Raw genomic sequence first — 19,378 nt, forward strand, 5'->3', positions numbered from 1 at the left:
GAGAAATTGTGCAACTAATCCAAATGGAGTAAACAAGCACTAAAAATGAAATAATACCAATAGAACACAACAAAAGACAAAGCAAATTATAAACAGACAGGGCAAAAGCTAAAAGTTAAGAAACAAAACAAAAATCAAAACAAATGGTGTACACAAGTAGTACAAATGAAAGTTTGTAGACAAACTTTGAGGTTGGCTTGAAAAAACAGGTTAGGATGGACGGACAGTCAGTCAGTGTTATGGACAGGCTGCCGAGTGAAAAGAACCCACTTCCACATCTCTACGAAATTCTGCTGCTGATATATGACTGTTGATCTATGTTAGGGTCTTCCATCTGGTTGCTAGGCAGGCAGTTGTTGAGGGTGTTACGGAAAGAATGCCGACCTGAGTCAAATTAATCCACATCTCTACAATTTTCTGCAGCCGAGATATAACTGTTGCTGGATGGTTGCTAGGGTGTTCCATTTGGTTGCTAATGCATGGCTAGGTAGATGGTAGTTGGAGTCAAAAAGAACCCGCTTCTACATCTCTACACCATTCTGCTGCTGAGATGTAACAGGTTGCTATACGGTTGCCAGGGTGTTCCATCTGGTTGATAGGATGTGGCTAGGCAATTGGTAGTGTGTTACGGAAAGGCTGCCATACAGAGACAAAAGAACCCACTTTCACGTCTCTATGATATTCTGCTGCTGATATATGACTTTTGCTGCACAGTTGCTAGGGTATTTATCAAGCTGCTAACACGCATACTCATATTTCCCCACTTGAAAGTGATTAACACATCAAGGAGATTTCAAACTGGATTTCACTCTTCTTTTATTTCAATAAAAGGTGACACAGGTGAAAAACTTTGAAAAGGTATGCTCTTGTAAATAAAATGCTTTTCAAACAGAATTACTGTTTTCAATACAGCTCTTCACAGTAGATGTAGATCATATAGGCTTAGTACAATGCTGACACGGATGTATAAAATGTTTAACATTCAGGCTTTATGGGCTAGCCCCTAGTGCACTCATAAATTCAACAATTAACATTTTGCTATGTTGTTAACCAATAAACATTTTAAAAATGCAAATGCTATGAAAAGTCAGCGCTTGAAACTATAGGCTATTAAATAGTTAACATGTCAAACTTAAACAGTTACGCCATGTCTATGAAAAGTAAGTCACGCTCTGAAACTAACTCGGCAACAAGTTTAAGTCTAGCACACTTTGTTCGTGATGGATGTCAAAGTTTTAATGGAGAGGTTTGTGTCAGATCTGCCAGACACACTGCTCTGATGTTTTTATTTTATTTTCATTTTAACGACGTTGTTCCGCGGAGCACTCTAATTGGTCGAGAAACCAGCTTTGTTTTGTATTCGATTTTAATAGTTCCGCATTGCTTGACCATGGCTTTTTAATATTGATAAACGATTATACTTTATATTTTAATGAATTCATTGATCAGGACTGTTCAGTTTGACTTCACAGTATTCCATCTGGTTGCCAGGGTATGGCTAGGCACTTGGTAGTGTGTAACAGAAAGGCTGTCGGCCCGAGTCAAAGGAACCCACATTCACATCTCTACGATCTTTTACTGCTGAGATATAAGTGTAGCTATATGGTTGCTAGGGTGTTCCATCTGGTTGCTAGGGTGTGGCTAGGTGATTCATAGGGTGTTACAGAATGGCTGACAGCCGTCTGGAGTCAAAAAACCCACTTCCATGTCTCTACAATATTCTGATGCTAAGACATGAGTGTTTCTATATGGTTGCTATGCAGTTGCTAGGGGGTTAAAGTGATGGAGTGATAGATAGGAAAGTATGAGTGGTGGAGTGACATGATGTAGCTTTAATCCTCTAAAGGAGTTATTACAGGAAAAAGTTTCCACACCTTTCAATGGAATTAAATCGGAATTTGGGGCTGATCGGAAGTCCGCTAAGGGAATTCTGTAATTCCGATCATATAGAAAAGATACAGCTACCAGAGTCAGACCAGCCTGAAGGTACTTTCAGAGTTTGTAGGTTGAAAGTTCTAGGAGGAGTTAAGAGTTTCTTTTTTTGGTTTCAGAATAATAAGTTTAAATTGTAGAACAGTAGGTTGGCTTTTTCAAGCCAACCTAATAAAACCAATAGAACAAAACAAATAACAAACCAAACAAAAAAAAAAAAAAAAACACATGGCAAGGAGGAAAACAAAAACTATTTTGAAACTATGCCATGTCAGTGAGTAGTTGTTACCTGGCAGATGAGAACTTTATTGTTGTAATGGTGGGCATACTGGCATAGACCATCAGCCATGTGAGGGGCCCCGTCTTTCTGGTGGTTCATGCCGTTCTTACATCGAACACTAAAATCATAATTTTTGGGAGAAATTAGCTATGATTTTACCCTACTCAATTCCCTAAGCATTTTTTAACTGCATTATTTTAAGTCACAAAGAAGCAAACATAGAAACAACATGATATCTAATCATACTCAAGTGAATCAAGAACTTCTGTGTGACTCATTTCCACATTAGTTTTACATGCTGAATAGACATCTCAGTTATTTAAATGTGTGGATCATCAAATTATAAAATAGCTCATTGTTGATGAAATTAGAGCCTGATGTGATACTGCAGCAAATTCATTCCTGATTCAGCAAACACGCAGCATCAGTGTGGAGAGTTAAACACAACCAGCAAAAAAAACCCCGTTCAATTTCTCTGAGCATAATGGCGATGTGAACTTACTTGCAGCTGAGACAGACTGAAGGGCAAGTGAAATATTCATCAGGAAAGAAGGAGCATATGCTGATTTTGTCATCTGAAATCTCTCCACAGAACCTGTTGCTCAAGGCCTGAGAGAGGACAGAAAAGTCCAACCAGTGAAGCTGCTCAGTGGAAAATAGTGGAGACACACATGCACATACACTGGCGCCAAACATTATTTTTTGGACACTTAAGACACACCTAATTATAAATTCACTGCAATATATCAGTAAATTATATACAAAACATTAAACTAAGTGGCAACTGCAAACAAATGATGCAAGAGCTTGTTTTCAGAACTTAAAGGAACATTCCGTGTTCAATACAAGTTAAGCTCAATCAACAACATTTATGGAATAATATTGATTGACTTTCCCCTTTTCTTTAAAAAAAAAAAAAAAGCTAAAATTTGGGTTCCAGTGAGGCACTTAGTGGAAGTCAATGGGGCCAATCTGTAAACGTTAAAATACTCACTGTTTCAAAATTATAGCCACAAGACAAACAATATGTGTGTAAACATGACTTTAGTGTGATAAAATCACTTACTAACTTTTCCTGTGTAAAGTTAGCCAATTTTACAACTTTGTTGCAGGGGTGGGGAACGTCAGGCCCTAGAGCCGCATAAGGCCTGCAAGACTATTTTACCCGGCCCGCGAGGCCATTTGAGGAATAATTTGAAAATAAATAAATACAATTAAAATAATTCTTAAAAACTTATTTTAAAAGATAATGCTAAATATTTTACAATTGACAGATATTTTTGTGCTTTTTCTAGGTGTGAGTGCACGCAACGGAATACATATGTTATTTCAACCCACAATCAGAAATTGCAAGCAATTGTATGGCACGCAAAATATTTTGTAAATACTCAAATGGCCCTTAATGGGAACAAGGTTCCCCGCCCCTGATGTAATGTAAACAAACCCCAAAACTACTATAAAAATGACGATTTACGCAACTTTTCAGCTCAAACAATACATACGTTTTAACAGAATAATTAATGTAAGTACTTTTATAAAATTATAAGCTTCACATTTCAGCCTTTAAACCCTTCAAAAATTGTCCCCTTTCAATTCCATTGCAATGCGTCACAGTAACTTCGATTTTTGCTTTTTATTTTAAGAAAAGGAGGGACAGGGGCCTGGGTAGTTCAGCAAGTAAAGACACTGACTACCATATCTGAAGTCGCAAGTTTGAATCCAGGGCAGGCTGAGTGACTCCAGTCAGGCTTCCCAAGCAACCAATTGGCCGGTCGCTAGCTTGGGTAGAGTCACATGGGGTAATCTCCTCGTGGTTGCTATAATGTGGTTCTCGCTCTCGGCTGGGCGTGTGGAGAGTTGTGTGTGGATGCCGCGGAGAATAATGTGACACGTCTCACACGTGCTAGGTCTCCATGGTAACACGCTCAACAAGCCACTTTATAAGACGCACGGATTGATGGTCTCAGACGTGGAGGCAACTGAGATTCGTCCTCCACCACCCGGATTGAGGCGATTCACTACACCATCATGAAGACTTAGAGCACATTGGGAATTAGGCATTCCAAATTGGGGAGAAATCAACATTACGCCACAAATGCTGTTGATGGAACTTTTTTTTTTTTTTTTTCATTTTAAAGGGCACCTATTATGGAATTTTGAAAATTACCTTTCATGTAGTGTGTAACATAGATTTAAGTGAACAAAAACATCCTGCAAAGTTTTATATATGAAAGTTCACTGTAAAAAAAGTTATTGTCTCTCAAAAGTAGGAGTCGACTGAGTCAATTTAATGAATCGTTTTTCCAATGAGTCATTTTCCTTTTCGTTGTGACGTCAAGACAAAAAATTATCAAATTGGCCGCGCCCATTCATTGCGCGTGCAGACACCAGGGAAAACTTGAACACATCATGTCGACAACAAGACGCTGTGTTCTGAAGTGCATATCAAAAGCGAACTTTTTTCACTGCCCAGGGACGAGCATGTGAAGAATCAGTGGCTAGAGTTTATATTTACAACTATACCACACAAGTATAGCCCGAACCTTGTGCTGTGTTCGCGTCATTTTAATGACGATTGCTTTATGAACATGAATGCTTTCAAGTGTGGATTCGTGAAGGAAGGTTTAGTACCAAGTTTATTTGTATCAGCTTCGTCCTCCGAATCACAACCTGTAAGTATTATTAATAATTGTTGCTTTTATGTGTTTTTTAGCATGCTCAATAAGTATTTGTGTGTGTTGTGTAAGTTATGCTCAGCGCAGCTTCTAGGTCTCCAATGTCAATTGTTTTGAAATATGTGAAATGTTTGTCGATGTTATTGGAGTTGTCATAAAGAATAGAGCAATAACTTGTTGTAATGCAGTGCTTTATCAATATGTTTATGCGTTGGGCTAACGCAAACAATAACTGATTGGGTGTTTACCACCGAACTTTGGGCTATGATCGCTAACATAAATCAACTCAAATTCCTTCTCTGATTTTGATTTTTTTACTACAAAGCGGTGATGGGCGTTCCGTTTCCGACAATCTCTGCACAGAGTATACCAATCACCACTGACTGGGTCATCTGACCAATCACCGCAGATTAGCGTCACGCAAAGGAGGGGTTTGGAAAAATGTGTCGTTGAACGAATCATTTGGGAGTCGGTGAGCAAATCAGGTAAACATAAATGCATATTATAAGACAACAAAAGTGTTTTTTGTCATTGCATGCATGTAAAACTGTTGTTGGGGACTCCCAAAACAATATTAGGAACATTTTAAATGCCATAATAGGTGCCCTTTAAAGTGAAGAGTGTGGTGTCTGCAAAACTAATGTCAGAAAACAGAATTGCAAAAATAATCACTATTTTTGTACAGATTCCAGAAAACTCCCCCATCTATAAAACAGATAGTCCCGTCCTAAACTCACTCAATTGTTCAGCAAATATCTGCATTTTGCACTTACACTTTTACGTCAAATCAATCATCAAATGATTTACTTATAGTTGACTCTGAATTAAGGATATGCCCGAAGCGTATACCTTCTTCGGAAATGCACGAATAATGACAAAAATAACGGATTCATAAATAACAAATATTTTATGACTGATTGTCAAAAATTCGCAAGGATAAAGCGACATTTTAAATAAACATATCCAAAATTACAATGAAGCAGCCAATGTTGAATGAATTTGTGCAGCCAATATTTCTAAGGTGTAAAACTTATGAATGAAAATGTGCATGGTGCGATTTCAGATCGGATGGCTGCGGTCTCAACTCCGTTTGCGTTCTCTGTTAATGGAGTACGTCTGGAGCTATTCAAGTGTAATATTAATATATGAAATCATATATATTTTCCACTTCTTTTTTTTCTCTCCCCTATTCCTCCCCAATTCCCAATGCGCTCCAAGTCCTCGTGGTGGCATAGTGACTTGCCTCGATCCGGGTGGCGGAGGACGAATTTCAGTTGCCTCCGCGTCAGAGACAGTAATCCGCACATCTTATCACGTGGCTTGTTGAGCGTGGATACCTAGCTAATGTGGAGGCCTCAAGCCATCCACCGCGGCATCCACACACAACTCACCATGTGCCCCACCGTGAGAGAACCACATTAAAGCAATCACGAGGAGGTTACTCCATGTGACTCTACCCTCCCTAGCAACCGGGCCAATTAGGTTGCTTAGGAGACCTGGCTGGAGTCACTCAGCACACCAAGGATTCAAACTCGCAAACTCCAGGTGTGGTAGTCAGCTTCAATACTCACTGAGCTACCCAGGCCCCCTACAATTTCCACTTCTTGAAATATCTGTTAATGTATCACACGATTCACAAGTGATGTATTCATTTATAGCCTGAGAACGATGTTAAATACCTGACCTGAACTGATTTCACATCGGAGCCCATCTATCCATCTCTTAAAGTTTATATCCACATCAGCGATTAAGATTATTAACTGGTTAAGACTTATTCAGAAAAAAGTTAAAATGCTCCATAAAGAATAAATACTCCATAGAGTATTCCTAATATTCCTAAATATTTCTCCTTATATAAAACAAATATTTTTTTCTTCTTGAAACTGTGCTAAAATTGAGAATGTTAACTCTGGTAAGTCGCTATATAAATGTAACATTATTATTAACTAAATAATGGGGTCCTATCTTAAAATTTCCTGATAGACTTACAGGACTTTCACCTGTTCGTAGGCTATTTTGATTTGATTTTAATGTTTGAATTTTTATTTATTATTCACTGCAAAACGTGTGCTTGACATTTTAAATTTTGCTTGACACCTCCTGCTATCAGAATATTGTTGTTATACATGAACAGTTTCAAGCAGATATTAATATCTGAAATACCAGGAGAAACCACAACATATTCCACAAGTCAATGTAGCCTACAAATTCAGCTTTATCTGGCAAGAAAAAAATATAATATATAACTGTTAGGAATATATCTTAGATCTAGTCACGCTCTCCAATTCCCCGGTCCCGTCTGTCTATGTTCGTGCCCAGTGAGGTGCAGTCGGTGAGTCTGAGTCTCTGAAGACTTCCTGAAGGAAGCAGAAGGAACGACAACACACAGTGTCTGTATTCATTCTACTCAACGTTTATTACAGCAAGCATGTTATTTATATTCTTCATGAGAAAGAACAGCCAATAGTAAAGTGACAAGGCTCTTATGACAGAGGAGGTGAAACTCTGTACACCGGAGTGATAAAGGAACATGACCATATACAGATGTCCCAGATGGTTTACTACTTATAGAGCTGACCCATTCAACTCAAGAAAATAAGCTTGCTCATTGAAATACGGAACATCAAAAAGAGGAATTAAGAGAAGAGGAACAGACCACAATAATTACCGGCCATGCACACCCTGAGGCGTGTGGCAAGCCTCAGGGGTCAACTGCACACACATACACAGGGCTCTACGGTGTGAGTATTTCACTCGCATTTGCCCCTAAAAATAGATATGTGCGAACTGGAAAAATGATTTACGAGCACAGTGTGCGATTAAAGATTACAAACGTAACCCCCCCCTTTTAAGATATTTGTTTAAAAATTACAAAACCCACATTCCACAAGTGGAGTTTTCTGTGATGACGCGGTCCAGTCAGAGAGAGAAAGGTGAACAATGGAGAAAAGTATAGGCGACATCGCATTTTATTTTTAGCGAAAAAGAGACGAGGAGAAAGAGGAATTTGGCGAGGGGGATTCGCAAGGTTCAACTAACGAAGTCTCTTCACAAGGATTACCGGAGACGGCTAACGTTAGGGATGCTGAGAGCAAAGCTACCATGACCACAGCTGTCACTTCAACGTCCACTGTAGCTGGTGGAGGGAGAACATATAGATTCTGTCTCAAAATGTTCCCAAAATCTTACCCTAGGATGGCACCAGAAAGTCCACCGGCTGCCCTTACTCGTTCGCTATACGTTATTCAAGGACCCGAAAACAGTTGCGGAACACAGACAATCGCTTCACGCTCATATCATGTGTAGGGCATCAATTTGGCCAGTGGTGGCCCTGTCTATTATGCTGTTCAGACTGTATTCATTTTGAATAGTTAGATTTAAATGCACTTTGTTTATATACAATAAGTTATACTTTAAATGCAAATGTTTAATAGTATTATTTTTCTTAACAAATCAATGCATTTTTAAATAAATTGTGGTTAAGGTAGAGTGTAATTACATTTAATAATTTAATTAGAATTGTTTAACACCAACTATGAAAAGAGCCAGAAAGCCCATCGCTAATCTGAAAAGAGATAGTGTAGCGAAACATCTCACGGCGGCATATCCAGTGCTCTGGATGAGACCGGAGAAACCATCAGGCTCTGTGTAAGCAACCTTGAGGAGGCAAGTGCTGCAGTCTGAGGAGGAGAAGAGGAAGCAGCTGAAAATAAAGATAAACATTGCATACTTCATTGTGAAAGAAGAAGAACCTTTCGTCAAATTTGGGCCGCTTATCAGACTCCACCACAAAAACGGAGTTTACATGAATCCCACATATGACAATGTGAGGAGATGATCGGTCAAATTGCTGACATAATGAGAGATCGCTGGCTGACCTCCAAGTATGCCAGACGGTCAACATACAAAAGCAGCTGGACAACTGATATCCTTTGATTCTAGTAGGCATGGGTCAATGTGTGATTTGGGTGGTATGTGCTGTTCCACAGATGTGTGTCCCTTAGTACACGCACACACACTCATACACGCAGTATAAATATGTAGGTAATAAATTGTTTGTTAATAAACTCCGTATTTAATTTTAACTGTGCTCCTATATTTCTTTGTGTGCTCCTAAATTTTTTCGTTTAGGAGCGCATGTACTCCTTGGGAAAAAAGTTAGCGTAGAGCCCTGATACATATAGAGCAAAAACACAAAAGCAGAACATCATGTATAATTTCATATTTTCTCATTTCTCACAATAACACTTAAAAATGGCTGTTTGATTTAGAAACTCCTCCTTTTTAAGCCCAGCCCATGCCCGATTCTATCCAAATACAGAGACAGATACAGATAGTTTTGTCATATGAACTGATACAAATACAGATAATGGCTTCACTGCACACCCCTGTGTTAAAGAACCTATAAAGTAGAAAAGTGTGAATACCTGTGAAAAACAATAGTCAATTGACTATTTAGTATAGACAGTATAGCTATAAATTGAGATATCTTTAAAATAATAAAATAAAGGGTGCCACTTGGTTTGATATTTTGTCTCATAGAAATGTATATAAATAATTAAGTGTGGTTTGTACACACACACACACGCGCACACACACGAGGAGATACCTGCAATGCACTGAACACAATAGCAGGCTGGCGTGGGGCTCGTGTGGCGGTGTTGTTCACTTGCTGAGTGACTATCTGCAGTAGCTGGGAGTAGTTTGTAGGGTGAGTGATGGTCTGCGTGCCCACATAATGAACTGAGTTGAAGGCGTCTGTGCACTGACCCAAGTCATGAAAACGCTTCTGCAGCATGATGTCTGCATACCCCGGGACATCGCCATCTGTAAAAGAAAACTGAAACAATCATTTCAATTCAGCTATTTAAACAGAATTGTTCTCAATTCAAAAAAACATTTTTAAAAACAGACATACAGGAATGTGTGCAATTTGTCATTTAGTGGGCTCCTTATATCCATAATTATTTACAGTATTCAGGGTCAGATGAGCAACATGGGATTAAGATCTGCTCAAGGGCATAATAGAAATGGAGCAGGATTTTTAGTAACTCTCCATCTGCCTCATCCTGCCTTGGGATTAAACTAGCAATCTGTGTGTTAAGGTAAAAATCTTTAACCATTACCCTCATATACAGCAAATTACTGTAGATGTATATGTGTGTGAGGGGTGTAGATTTGTATATTTTTCCTGAGAGGTGTAGGTCTTTCTGTGTTCATACTTTTTTTTTTTTTTTTACAGGCAGACTCCGTTTGATCACAGAGCATTTCTAGAGGAAAAATGTGCAGTCAGCACCTTCAGCACCTGGTGTTACGCTCAGTTTATTTTCAGACACAACTGCATGCGAATAAAATATAATAACAAATTCTAAAGTTTGGTTTTGGTAGTAAGACAAACTGTATATTTGTAATGATAATGTAATGTAATCTTGGGTTTGTCTCTCTCTGCCTGCCTCCAACCCCAACGGGGTGACAAACTTTACCTCAGGCACGACCCCTGACGCCCCGTGCACCTGTCTGAGGGAATGCTGCATTTCAGCAGAATGGAAATGGAATGTACAAGAAGTAATAAGACGATAATTAAAAAAAAAAGTTTATAGAGAAATAAAACAACTTGAATGTTATTGAAAGGATACATTTTTTTTTTTAAGTTTAAAGGATAATCATTTTTAAGTGTTGCTGGCCTACATCTTTAGTTGTTGCGTTGCATCTTGCTGCTTTTTCTTGCGTCGTGAGAGTTGCATTTATAAAATAGTGTGTAACGTTGAACGTGGTTGTCTCAAGACCCACGTGTTCACTATAGCGTTGCGATCCCTCTGGCTGTTTTGGGCATAGAAACACATCTAATGTGAATGGCCACACTGTTAAAATATTTTTTGGGAAGTATTGGGTGTGATGACTTCATGATTTTAATATGAAACCTGAACATTTTTATTTTCTTTCAGTGTTCACTTGATCCACCTGGCTGCAACTTCTTCAATCTGTAAACATTTTTATCCTTGTTACCTGTCAGCCTATACATGTTGTGTAATCTTTTACTTTAAGGGATAGTTCACCCAAAAATGAAAATTCTTTAATCATTTACCCCCTCATGCCAACCCTGATGTGTATGACTTTCTTTCTTCTGCAGAACACCAAATTAAGGTTTTTATAAAGATCTCTCCAATCTGTAGGTTCACACAATGCAAGTGAATGGTAGCCAGAACTTTGAAGTTCCAAAAAGCACAAAGGCAGCATAAAAGTAATCCATAAAACTCCAGTGGTCAAATCCATATCTTCTGAAGCAATATGATCTGTGTGGGTGAGAAACAGATCAATATTTAAGTCCTTTTTTTTTTACTATAAAACTCCACATTCATTTCCGCATTCATCTTTTTTTTGTTTTTTTGGCGATCCGCATTCTTTGAGCATATCACCACCTAAAGGATGGGGCTGGTAAAAGTGCATATGTATGTATGCATACATATATATATATATATATATATATATATATATATATATATATATATATATAAATAAATAAATAAATAATAGGGCTGTCGATTTAACGTGTTAATTCAGTGCGATTAATTTTAAAAAAAATAACGCGTTAAAAACATTAACTCAATTAATCGCAATGCCCCCCCACCACACCATAATAAGGAAGATTCCTTGAGAAATGCAAGCTTGTAGTACCACCTGTTTACTCCAGAGGGCAGTAAGTGAAATTTCATCTGTATGAGCAACACACAGTTTATACAGTGAAGAAAACACTTCAGTAGGCAGAACAACACAAAAGGAGTGCAAATCCAAACTTGGGGATCTCAAGATGTGTTTAAAGATTTGAGTATTAAACTATATTTAACTTGACACAGTGACCTAAACATTTTATGTTTATGACGCAAATCACCCGAGACACTACACAAGCATGTCTGATGCAGGTGTAAATTGATGGGCTCTTAAACAAGCCCTCATAATAAATCTCCAACTGATTTACAAATTCACTTGTGAAATGGATTTTTGTGAACTGTGTACCTTATCTGTGTGACTTATGATCAATAATATAGTAGTAAACAATGCATTGTATTCTAAAGCCACTTTTCATTACAAAGAATGTAATGAATTTTAAATTATCTTAATATTTTTTATTGTATATCTTTATGTATAATTATATATTGATATAAATATGTTTAATCATTATATATTGAATTATTGTTATATGAGGGGCTTTCTCAGCAAATATTTGTATATAATTGTGATTAATTAATCGGGACACCATGTCAATTTATTCAATTAAAAATTGTAATCGATTGACAGCCCTAATATATACACATACATATAAATATATACACATGTGGCGAAAATGCAAATGTCGGTCTGTCTGGGTCCACAAAATCCCCGCGATCTCAGATACACCTTTCCATGCAATATTTTTCTTAAAAATGTCCTTGTACGTGGGAAGAGACCTATCATAGAGTACTGGAAAATTGCTAAAAGCAAGAATTAGCCTTTCATCCATCTTTCCGTTACTGCAGGAGCTGAGAGAGAGAGAGAGAGAGAGAGAGAAGGATCACGTGAGCTCTCCCGTCTTCTCTCCTATTGGCTGTCGCTTCCGTAAGTCGCTCTTCATTTGAATAAAGTTGAACTTGTCTCAACATGTCGCGTGCGATGTCGCTGGCAGTGTGTACGCACCTTTAGGTCTAACAGTGTAGCCGCATGAACCTCAGGAAATCAGATCACATCTCTCCATGTTTGACAGCGGCAGAACAAACACTCCAGTAAAGTTTACCAATATTCGAGACATTTTAGTATTGTCATATTTTATGAAAACATTGCTGTAGTTTCAAAGTTCTCTAAATGTGAATGCCCTTGTTTTCTCCTATTTAAAAATAACCTACATATCACAATTCAGATCGGCCAAATTTTATTACTCAATTTCCAAAGCCCTTTTTGCACATAAAGTCTGTTTAAATAGACACATTATATCTAACAATCACAAAGTACTGATATTTAGATTAATAGACCAGTATTTTATTAGGATAAATATGTATTTGTCATTCAAATGTGGATTGGGCTGTCGACCATCCCCCCCAACATCACTGTCTTTACAACCAATTATATTTCCTTGCTTACAGCATATTCAGTTATAATGCACTTTATTTGAATTTCTAATGTCATTTACACAAATTACACAAGAATACTATGGCTATTCAAAAGCAAAACACAAAAGCCACAAATAGCATCGCAATTAGGGCTGCAACTGATGATTATTTTAATGATTATTGACTGTTTGTTGATTATTGTAGCAATTAATCATTAGCTCTTAACCGATTATTCAGCTTGTGCCCCGATTTAAAAGGTTGTATTAAACGTGCTTACTAACAATAAAAAAGAAAAAAAAGCATCCTTTAAAAATCTCTCTAAATGACATTCACTGAATTAAAGGGAAAAATAATTTTATTAAAGTTTAATAATAATTTTTTCACTGCAAAAAATCCTATTGTTATCAAGTGTTCTCTCATGTTTTCTATTTAAAATTGTCTAAAAATTACAGATGCACCGATTGCAATTTTCTTGGCCGATTTCGATTTCTGATTTTTTGCAAGTGTGACCTGCCGATGCCGATTTTTTCCGATTCTCTTTCTAAGAACTATTATTGACCACATATACAAACAAAATCTACCTTTCTTCAATGCTAAATTGTATTTTCATAATAAAATAAATTATTAAACATTATAATTTCCCCCAAACTGCACTAAGTTACAGGATGTTCTCTCACGTAAACAACTCTCAAAATAAAGTGCTCTGTGACTGGAAAGAGGTAGAAATAACAATTAACTCCAAATAAGTTGCTTTATATAACAAATGTCATTTCCCACTATTTTTATAAATTTACCTTTTTCTCTTTATTACTCATCTGAAAAACTGAAGTGTCCAATACGCTCAGCTTACGTTAGATGTCCAAATATCAGTCATAAACGGAGTACTGCTTCGGGAACGGTCTGTCAACACTCCCGGTTTTCCCGGGAGTCTCCCGTTTTGTTATTTCTCCCAAAAAAACTCCCGTAATTTGTATGGCCCAAACCACGTTATATGAATAATCACATCAATATATTATTCCAAGGTGGTCCAGTTGCCAGATCTTGAATGAAACGCATCCTACTCACATAATCGACACATCATACAAATTACAAATCATTTATGACCTCAATTTGGCAACCAAAACCCATTTGCGCTGTTGATATCTGCGCAGGCAGTAGACGTGGGATGTTAAATCAAGCATCACTGGTAGAGGCGAGGAGAAGTCTCAGCTGGTGCTCCGGTGAAAAAAACAAAATATACATGTACATTTAACAACAGCTGGATGGAAGAATTTAATTTCATATCCCGAAGCCATATCGACAATGCCCATGCCTTTTGCAATGTGTGTCACACCGATTTTAATATCGGACACAGTGGGAAAAATTACGTTACTCAGCACATTAAATCACAACGGCACAATTTCTATAGTATTTAGCCTGCCTCTGCCATCCAGCACCCCACTTCCCCTCTCCTGGATTTGTGTACCCAAATGTTGACAGATAACAGGCTGCGTGACACGAGATTAAACAACTCTGGGAACGCGACGTCGGAAAGTACCTCCTACTCTGTATCGAGGAAATGTATCAGATTTCTGAACCCTCTGTCCTCAACTATGGAGAACAGCTGGTCATCCAGGGCCATGAATTCCATAATTTTCCTCGTAATTGCTTTGGTATTTTCGCTGCTCATACCAAGGAATGATAGGAGAGGCTGCTGACTTGTGGCTGGCACTGAGCTCTGGCTAGCTTTAGCCGCCTTCACTTTTTAGCTTCTTTTTTAAAATGGGCATTTTCAGCTGGGTGATGGTGTTTTAAATGTCTAATTAGGATTGTTGTTCTGAAAGTTATTGTGGTGGTTCCCCCACGGTTTACTTTGGCCTTACAATTATTACACATTTCGAACTTTATGTATTCTTCACTCACAGTGAAGATCTTCCACGCCAATGACATGTTTACGTGCGGCTGTGACGTTATTGCCTGCACCGCTGGCAACAAAACAGACCGGCTTGGAATCGGAAAGACGTGAGGCTGACCGGCCAGATGGAAAATCGGCTAATTCCGGTCCCTGGCCGGTCGATCGGTGAATCTCTAATTTTTTGATATTTTAAAATATTTTCATTTTAATATTATATTCAACATTCTCAGACATTTATTTTTATTCTGCAGTACAGCTGCTAAATGTTGTTTTAAAAGGAGTTTTAGATATTTATATTGGAAAACAAGCCAAAACAAAAAAAAAAAAAATGTATTTTGTTGCAGTGTATAATGGGGTGAAAACTTCCTCTCTCACCTTTCTGTTCACTTCAATCCATCTTTAACTCACAAAAAACAAACTCTCTCTTATTAATAAAGCTACATATTGCCAATTTTCTTCATGATAAGAAAATGACAGTGATGTATATTATGATTCAATAAGTTGCGAGTCATCACGTTATAATCTAGCTGCTGTGTGTGAGCTCGAGGGACGAGTGTCCCCACCCCAGAGTGCGGATCAACCGGGTTCAGTTTCAATCTCTCCCCCTTTGATCGGGACATTTGCGCAACTCATAGAAGAGGCGCTGACCACACAGAGAAATGCCAGTTTCAGAGTTTTTAGTTTTATACATGATCTGCTTCTGTATATATAACTGCATTAAAGATGTAACGTCGGGGTGTTTCATTTAAAGATGCTCGACGTGCAAGTTTTGCTTTAGCGGAGCGGCAGCTCCAGCTCCACTTATTCCACAACGAGAGTGCTTCTGTATTTACTTACTTTGTATTTTGGCATTATCCCCTCATACTTTGCGATCTACATCACCTGAAGCTGTTTGTAAAGGTTTGAATGCATCTGGACTGTGATCTATTTTCTTCCTCAGTCAGGCGTGAGCTGCAGTCATGATTGGAGTTTAATGTGATCTCATGTTACATTAAATGAGATCAAACGACTATTCAACAAATAACATTTTTGTTGACAATTTTGTTGATAACATCAACTAATAATTTCAGCCCTAATTGTAAATTTAGAGAAAAGCCGAATTACTGTACCTGGATATAATGCCACTAATGCAAACTATTATTGCTGAATGTTAAGTTCTGTTCGCTTGTATGTGGTGTTTGTAAAGTAAATATTTTTGGCTTGATTGATTTATGTTGCCATCAAATGGATCAATTCAATTAAGAATTCAAAGATCAGAAACAGCTTTATGTACATTACTTGGATCAACATATTTCTATTCCTTAATTAACCCTTGTGTTTTCCAAATTATGATTAAGAAGGCCTAAACTATACATCTACTTGATCACTCCATACTATGTTTTGTTTTTAACTCATCATTTGCCATGTTGAAATGGTTTCTGTTTTCTGTGTGCTATGTATATTGCTGACTCAAATAAACAAAAAACTAAAAGATTTGTTCCTTTGACTTCATATTGAAATTTGGGATGAATATGGAGTTGAATTTCAAAAATGTTAAGTGTAGAAAAATAAGAGCAAGAATGATAAACAGCTTGAAATGCTGCCTTTGGTTTCACTGACAACTTGCATGAGCAAGTTTCCCTGTGACACTCTTCACCAGCACTAAAACCCAAACATCTTTCAAAGTCTCCCTGGCTATATGTATGGGCCCCATGAGAGCCTGCAAAGCCATGTTTAAGAAATATGCATTTTGCATTAGGCCAGTCAAACAACAGTGCTGCCTTTATATTGCACTAAAAACAGTGTCAGTATCAACTGTGTTCACTCACCCTGGCCCAGCAGCTGAGTACGCAAGGTCTCCTGGAAAACTATAACAGCAGGTCCAAGGCTGGAGAGAGGCACGTCCAGACCACAGCGGCTGGAGAGGGCCCGTAGCTCAGGGGTGAAGTGCTTGAGGTAAGCAGCTGACGCACTGCCAAGGAATTGAAACATATTGTTGTGCAGCCTCTCTGCCCGCGTGTGGTACACAGCCACGTCTGATACGGCCAGAACTTTCAGCAGCAGACGCATGCGGCGGTTCTGCTGACTGGCAGCACCGAGCAGACCTTCCGTATCCAGCACTATCAGCTTCAATTGCGGGTCGTAAGCAGCCCATACGCCCACTGTGCAGGATGTCGGAGAAGGAGATGTGGCAAAAACCTCCTCGCCATCAAACAGCACGTGGTTGAGAGTGTGGGATTTGCCATCACCCGTATTGCCGAAAATTGAAAGAACTTTGACTCCTTGCGCGGCGCTGCATCCTAACTTTTGGCAAAAATGGGCCTCGTTCTTAACCTGGGAGAGAGAAAGAGTATGACAGAATAAGGTTCAACAATATGGTTAGCGACAGTAAAAGAGTTTCAGGCCTCATAGAACTGTCACTACATCTGAAAGGAATATTCCGGGTTCAACACAAGTGAAGCTCAATCGAGAGCATTTATGGCATAATTTTGATTATCACTAAACAAAATGTATTTGGAATTGCTCCTCCTTTTCTAAAAAAAACAAAAAAAGAGAAGAAAGCAAACATCCGGGTTCCAGTGAGGCACTTACAATGGAAGTGAATGGGCCAATCTGTAAACATTAAAATACTCACTTTTTAAAATTATAGCCACAAGACATAAACAATATGCCTGTTAACATGATTTTAGTGTGATAAAATCTCTGACTAACCTTTTCTGTGTAAAGTTATAGCAAATTTTACAACTTTGTTGCCATGATGATGTAGTCAACAAAACCTAAAATGGCAATAAACAACTTTACAGCTCAAATAAAACACAAGTTTTAACAGAAGTATTAATGTAAGTGCTTTTATCAAATTATAAGCTTCACATTTACCTCTTTAAACCCTCCAAAAATTAGCCCCATTCACTTCCATTCTAAGTGTAACCTTGATTTTTGCTTTTTAAGAAAAGGACAGACAAGTGTAAATGAATTTTAGTGGTAATCAACATGATGCCACAAATGCCATTTATTCAGCTGAATTTGTATTGAACCTGGAATATTCCTTTAAGATTGTTGATCATGAAGGCCCTACATAATTTTTTTATTGTAAGCAACATTGTTGTTTACTCGACTAATTTAAACATGTCGCTTAAGTTAGGAATCTCAAAAATACAGGTACTTAGGTACCAAGTCGATACTAAAATATAAAAAAAATGTCATGATACCAGTTTTTGAACCAACAGAATTCGATACCCGCACAATTAATCAAATTAAAATCTTCGTCCTAGTGTGATTATTTAACTGCAAACAACTGCAATATTACTCTGCATGAGATGCATGCTTTAAAGTATATATGCTTAAGAATTAATGAGAATACATATGGGAATAACATTTGTGAATCAGAATAGGACAGATAGTGTCACATGGCTGTACTGACACACACACACACACACACACACACACACACACACACACACACACACACACACACACACACACACACACACACACACAACAAACGCGTGTGAGGACATCTCATGGACTTTCATTGATTTTATAGCAGGCTAAATATATATTATATCCCCTATCCCTAAACATCATAGAAACCTGTGCCCTTCATTACATTTAAAGTTAAACATAATTTAGGTGATTGATGAGCCTTTATTTTTATTTTTTTTACAAGTGAGGACCAGCTAAAATGTACTCACAAATGGGTTCCCTAGCACCTTTACTAACTTGAGGACATTTTAAAATATTTGCCACTCACAAGTATTGCAAAACCCGTACACACACACACACACACACATTATGACAAGTGACAAAAAACCAGCTGAGATCAAGTGGATTACTAGACTAAAAATCGATCAGTAAAAGTCAGAGGAAGTCAGAGGTGATATGACATATTATTTATATTACGCATTTTACACATTTTATTAGCAGCCACGGGGATTAACAAGTACGCATTCTTACTAAACGAACACAACAAAGTGCACAAAACATGAACTGTTTACCTGATAACTTGATAGCTAACAAACAAACCTGCAAGCTTTCGTTTTCGTCCACCAGCAGAAGACTTTGTCCGTTTTCCTTCTCCTCGTCAACTTTAATCGGCCGGCGAGAAACTTTCTCCATCTCTTTCAGCTGCATATCAGAAACTGTGAAAGATTTAAAACCATCACAACTATCTGGATAGCTGGTTGGATGACTTTCTGTCCCATGTGTACTGCTGCTGCAGAAACTAGTGGAGTGTGTTCGGAATGAACACAAGATGGGGCTGTTGCTGCTCTATAAGCAGTCTGGGTTCCGGAAGTATTTTCCCAATTCATTTGTTCCATAGGCGTTTAATAAAATACTTCACAAAAGACTTCTAAGTCATAAAACAAACCAACCAGCTCCAATGTTATGTGAATCATAACATTACAAAATTTTATTTGTACCAAAAAGTATTTGAAAATCGGACAAAAAGACAAAGGTACAAGACTGTGTACTTATGTGTCTTTCATGAGGGCACAAACTACAATCCCATATAGAATTGCGAATGACGTAATTGACG

At 37.9% G+C, this 19,378-nt stretch overlaps 1 protein-coding gene across 2 annotated transcripts in view; it reads right to left on the bottom strand.

The window, feature by feature from the left end:
* LOC127629810 (zinc finger FYVE domain-containing protein 1-like) overlaps positions 1–19,066 on the bottom strand; it is a 29,854-nt gene extending 10,788 nt beyond the window's left edge. For both annotated transcript variants that reach the window (XM_052107063.1, XM_052107064.1), the window contains exons 1-5: positions 18,865–19,066; positions 16,671–17,175; positions 9,497–9,714; positions 2,715–2,821; positions 2,222–2,330 (exon numbers count right to left, since the gene is read on the bottom strand). In XM_052107063.1, coding sequence (XP_051963023.1) covers positions 2,222–2,330; positions 2,715–2,821; positions 9,497–9,714; positions 16,671–17,175; positions 18,865–18,972 — 1,047 coding nt within the window. In that variant the 5' untranslated portion in view covers positions 18,973–19,066. The remainder of the gene's footprint in view (positions 1–2,221; positions 2,331–2,714; positions 2,822–9,496; positions 9,715–16,670; positions 17,176–18,864) is intronic.
* Positions 19,067–19,378: the final 312 nt, after the last annotated feature.

This window comes from Xyrauchen texanus, chromosome 36, assembly GCF_025860055.1.
Source record: "Xyrauchen texanus isolate HMW12.3.18 chromosome 36, RBS_HiC_50CHRs, whole genome shotgun sequence".
Lineage (NCBI taxonomy): Eukaryota > Metazoa > Chordata > Actinopteri > Cypriniformes > Catostomidae > Xyrauchen > Xyrauchen texanus.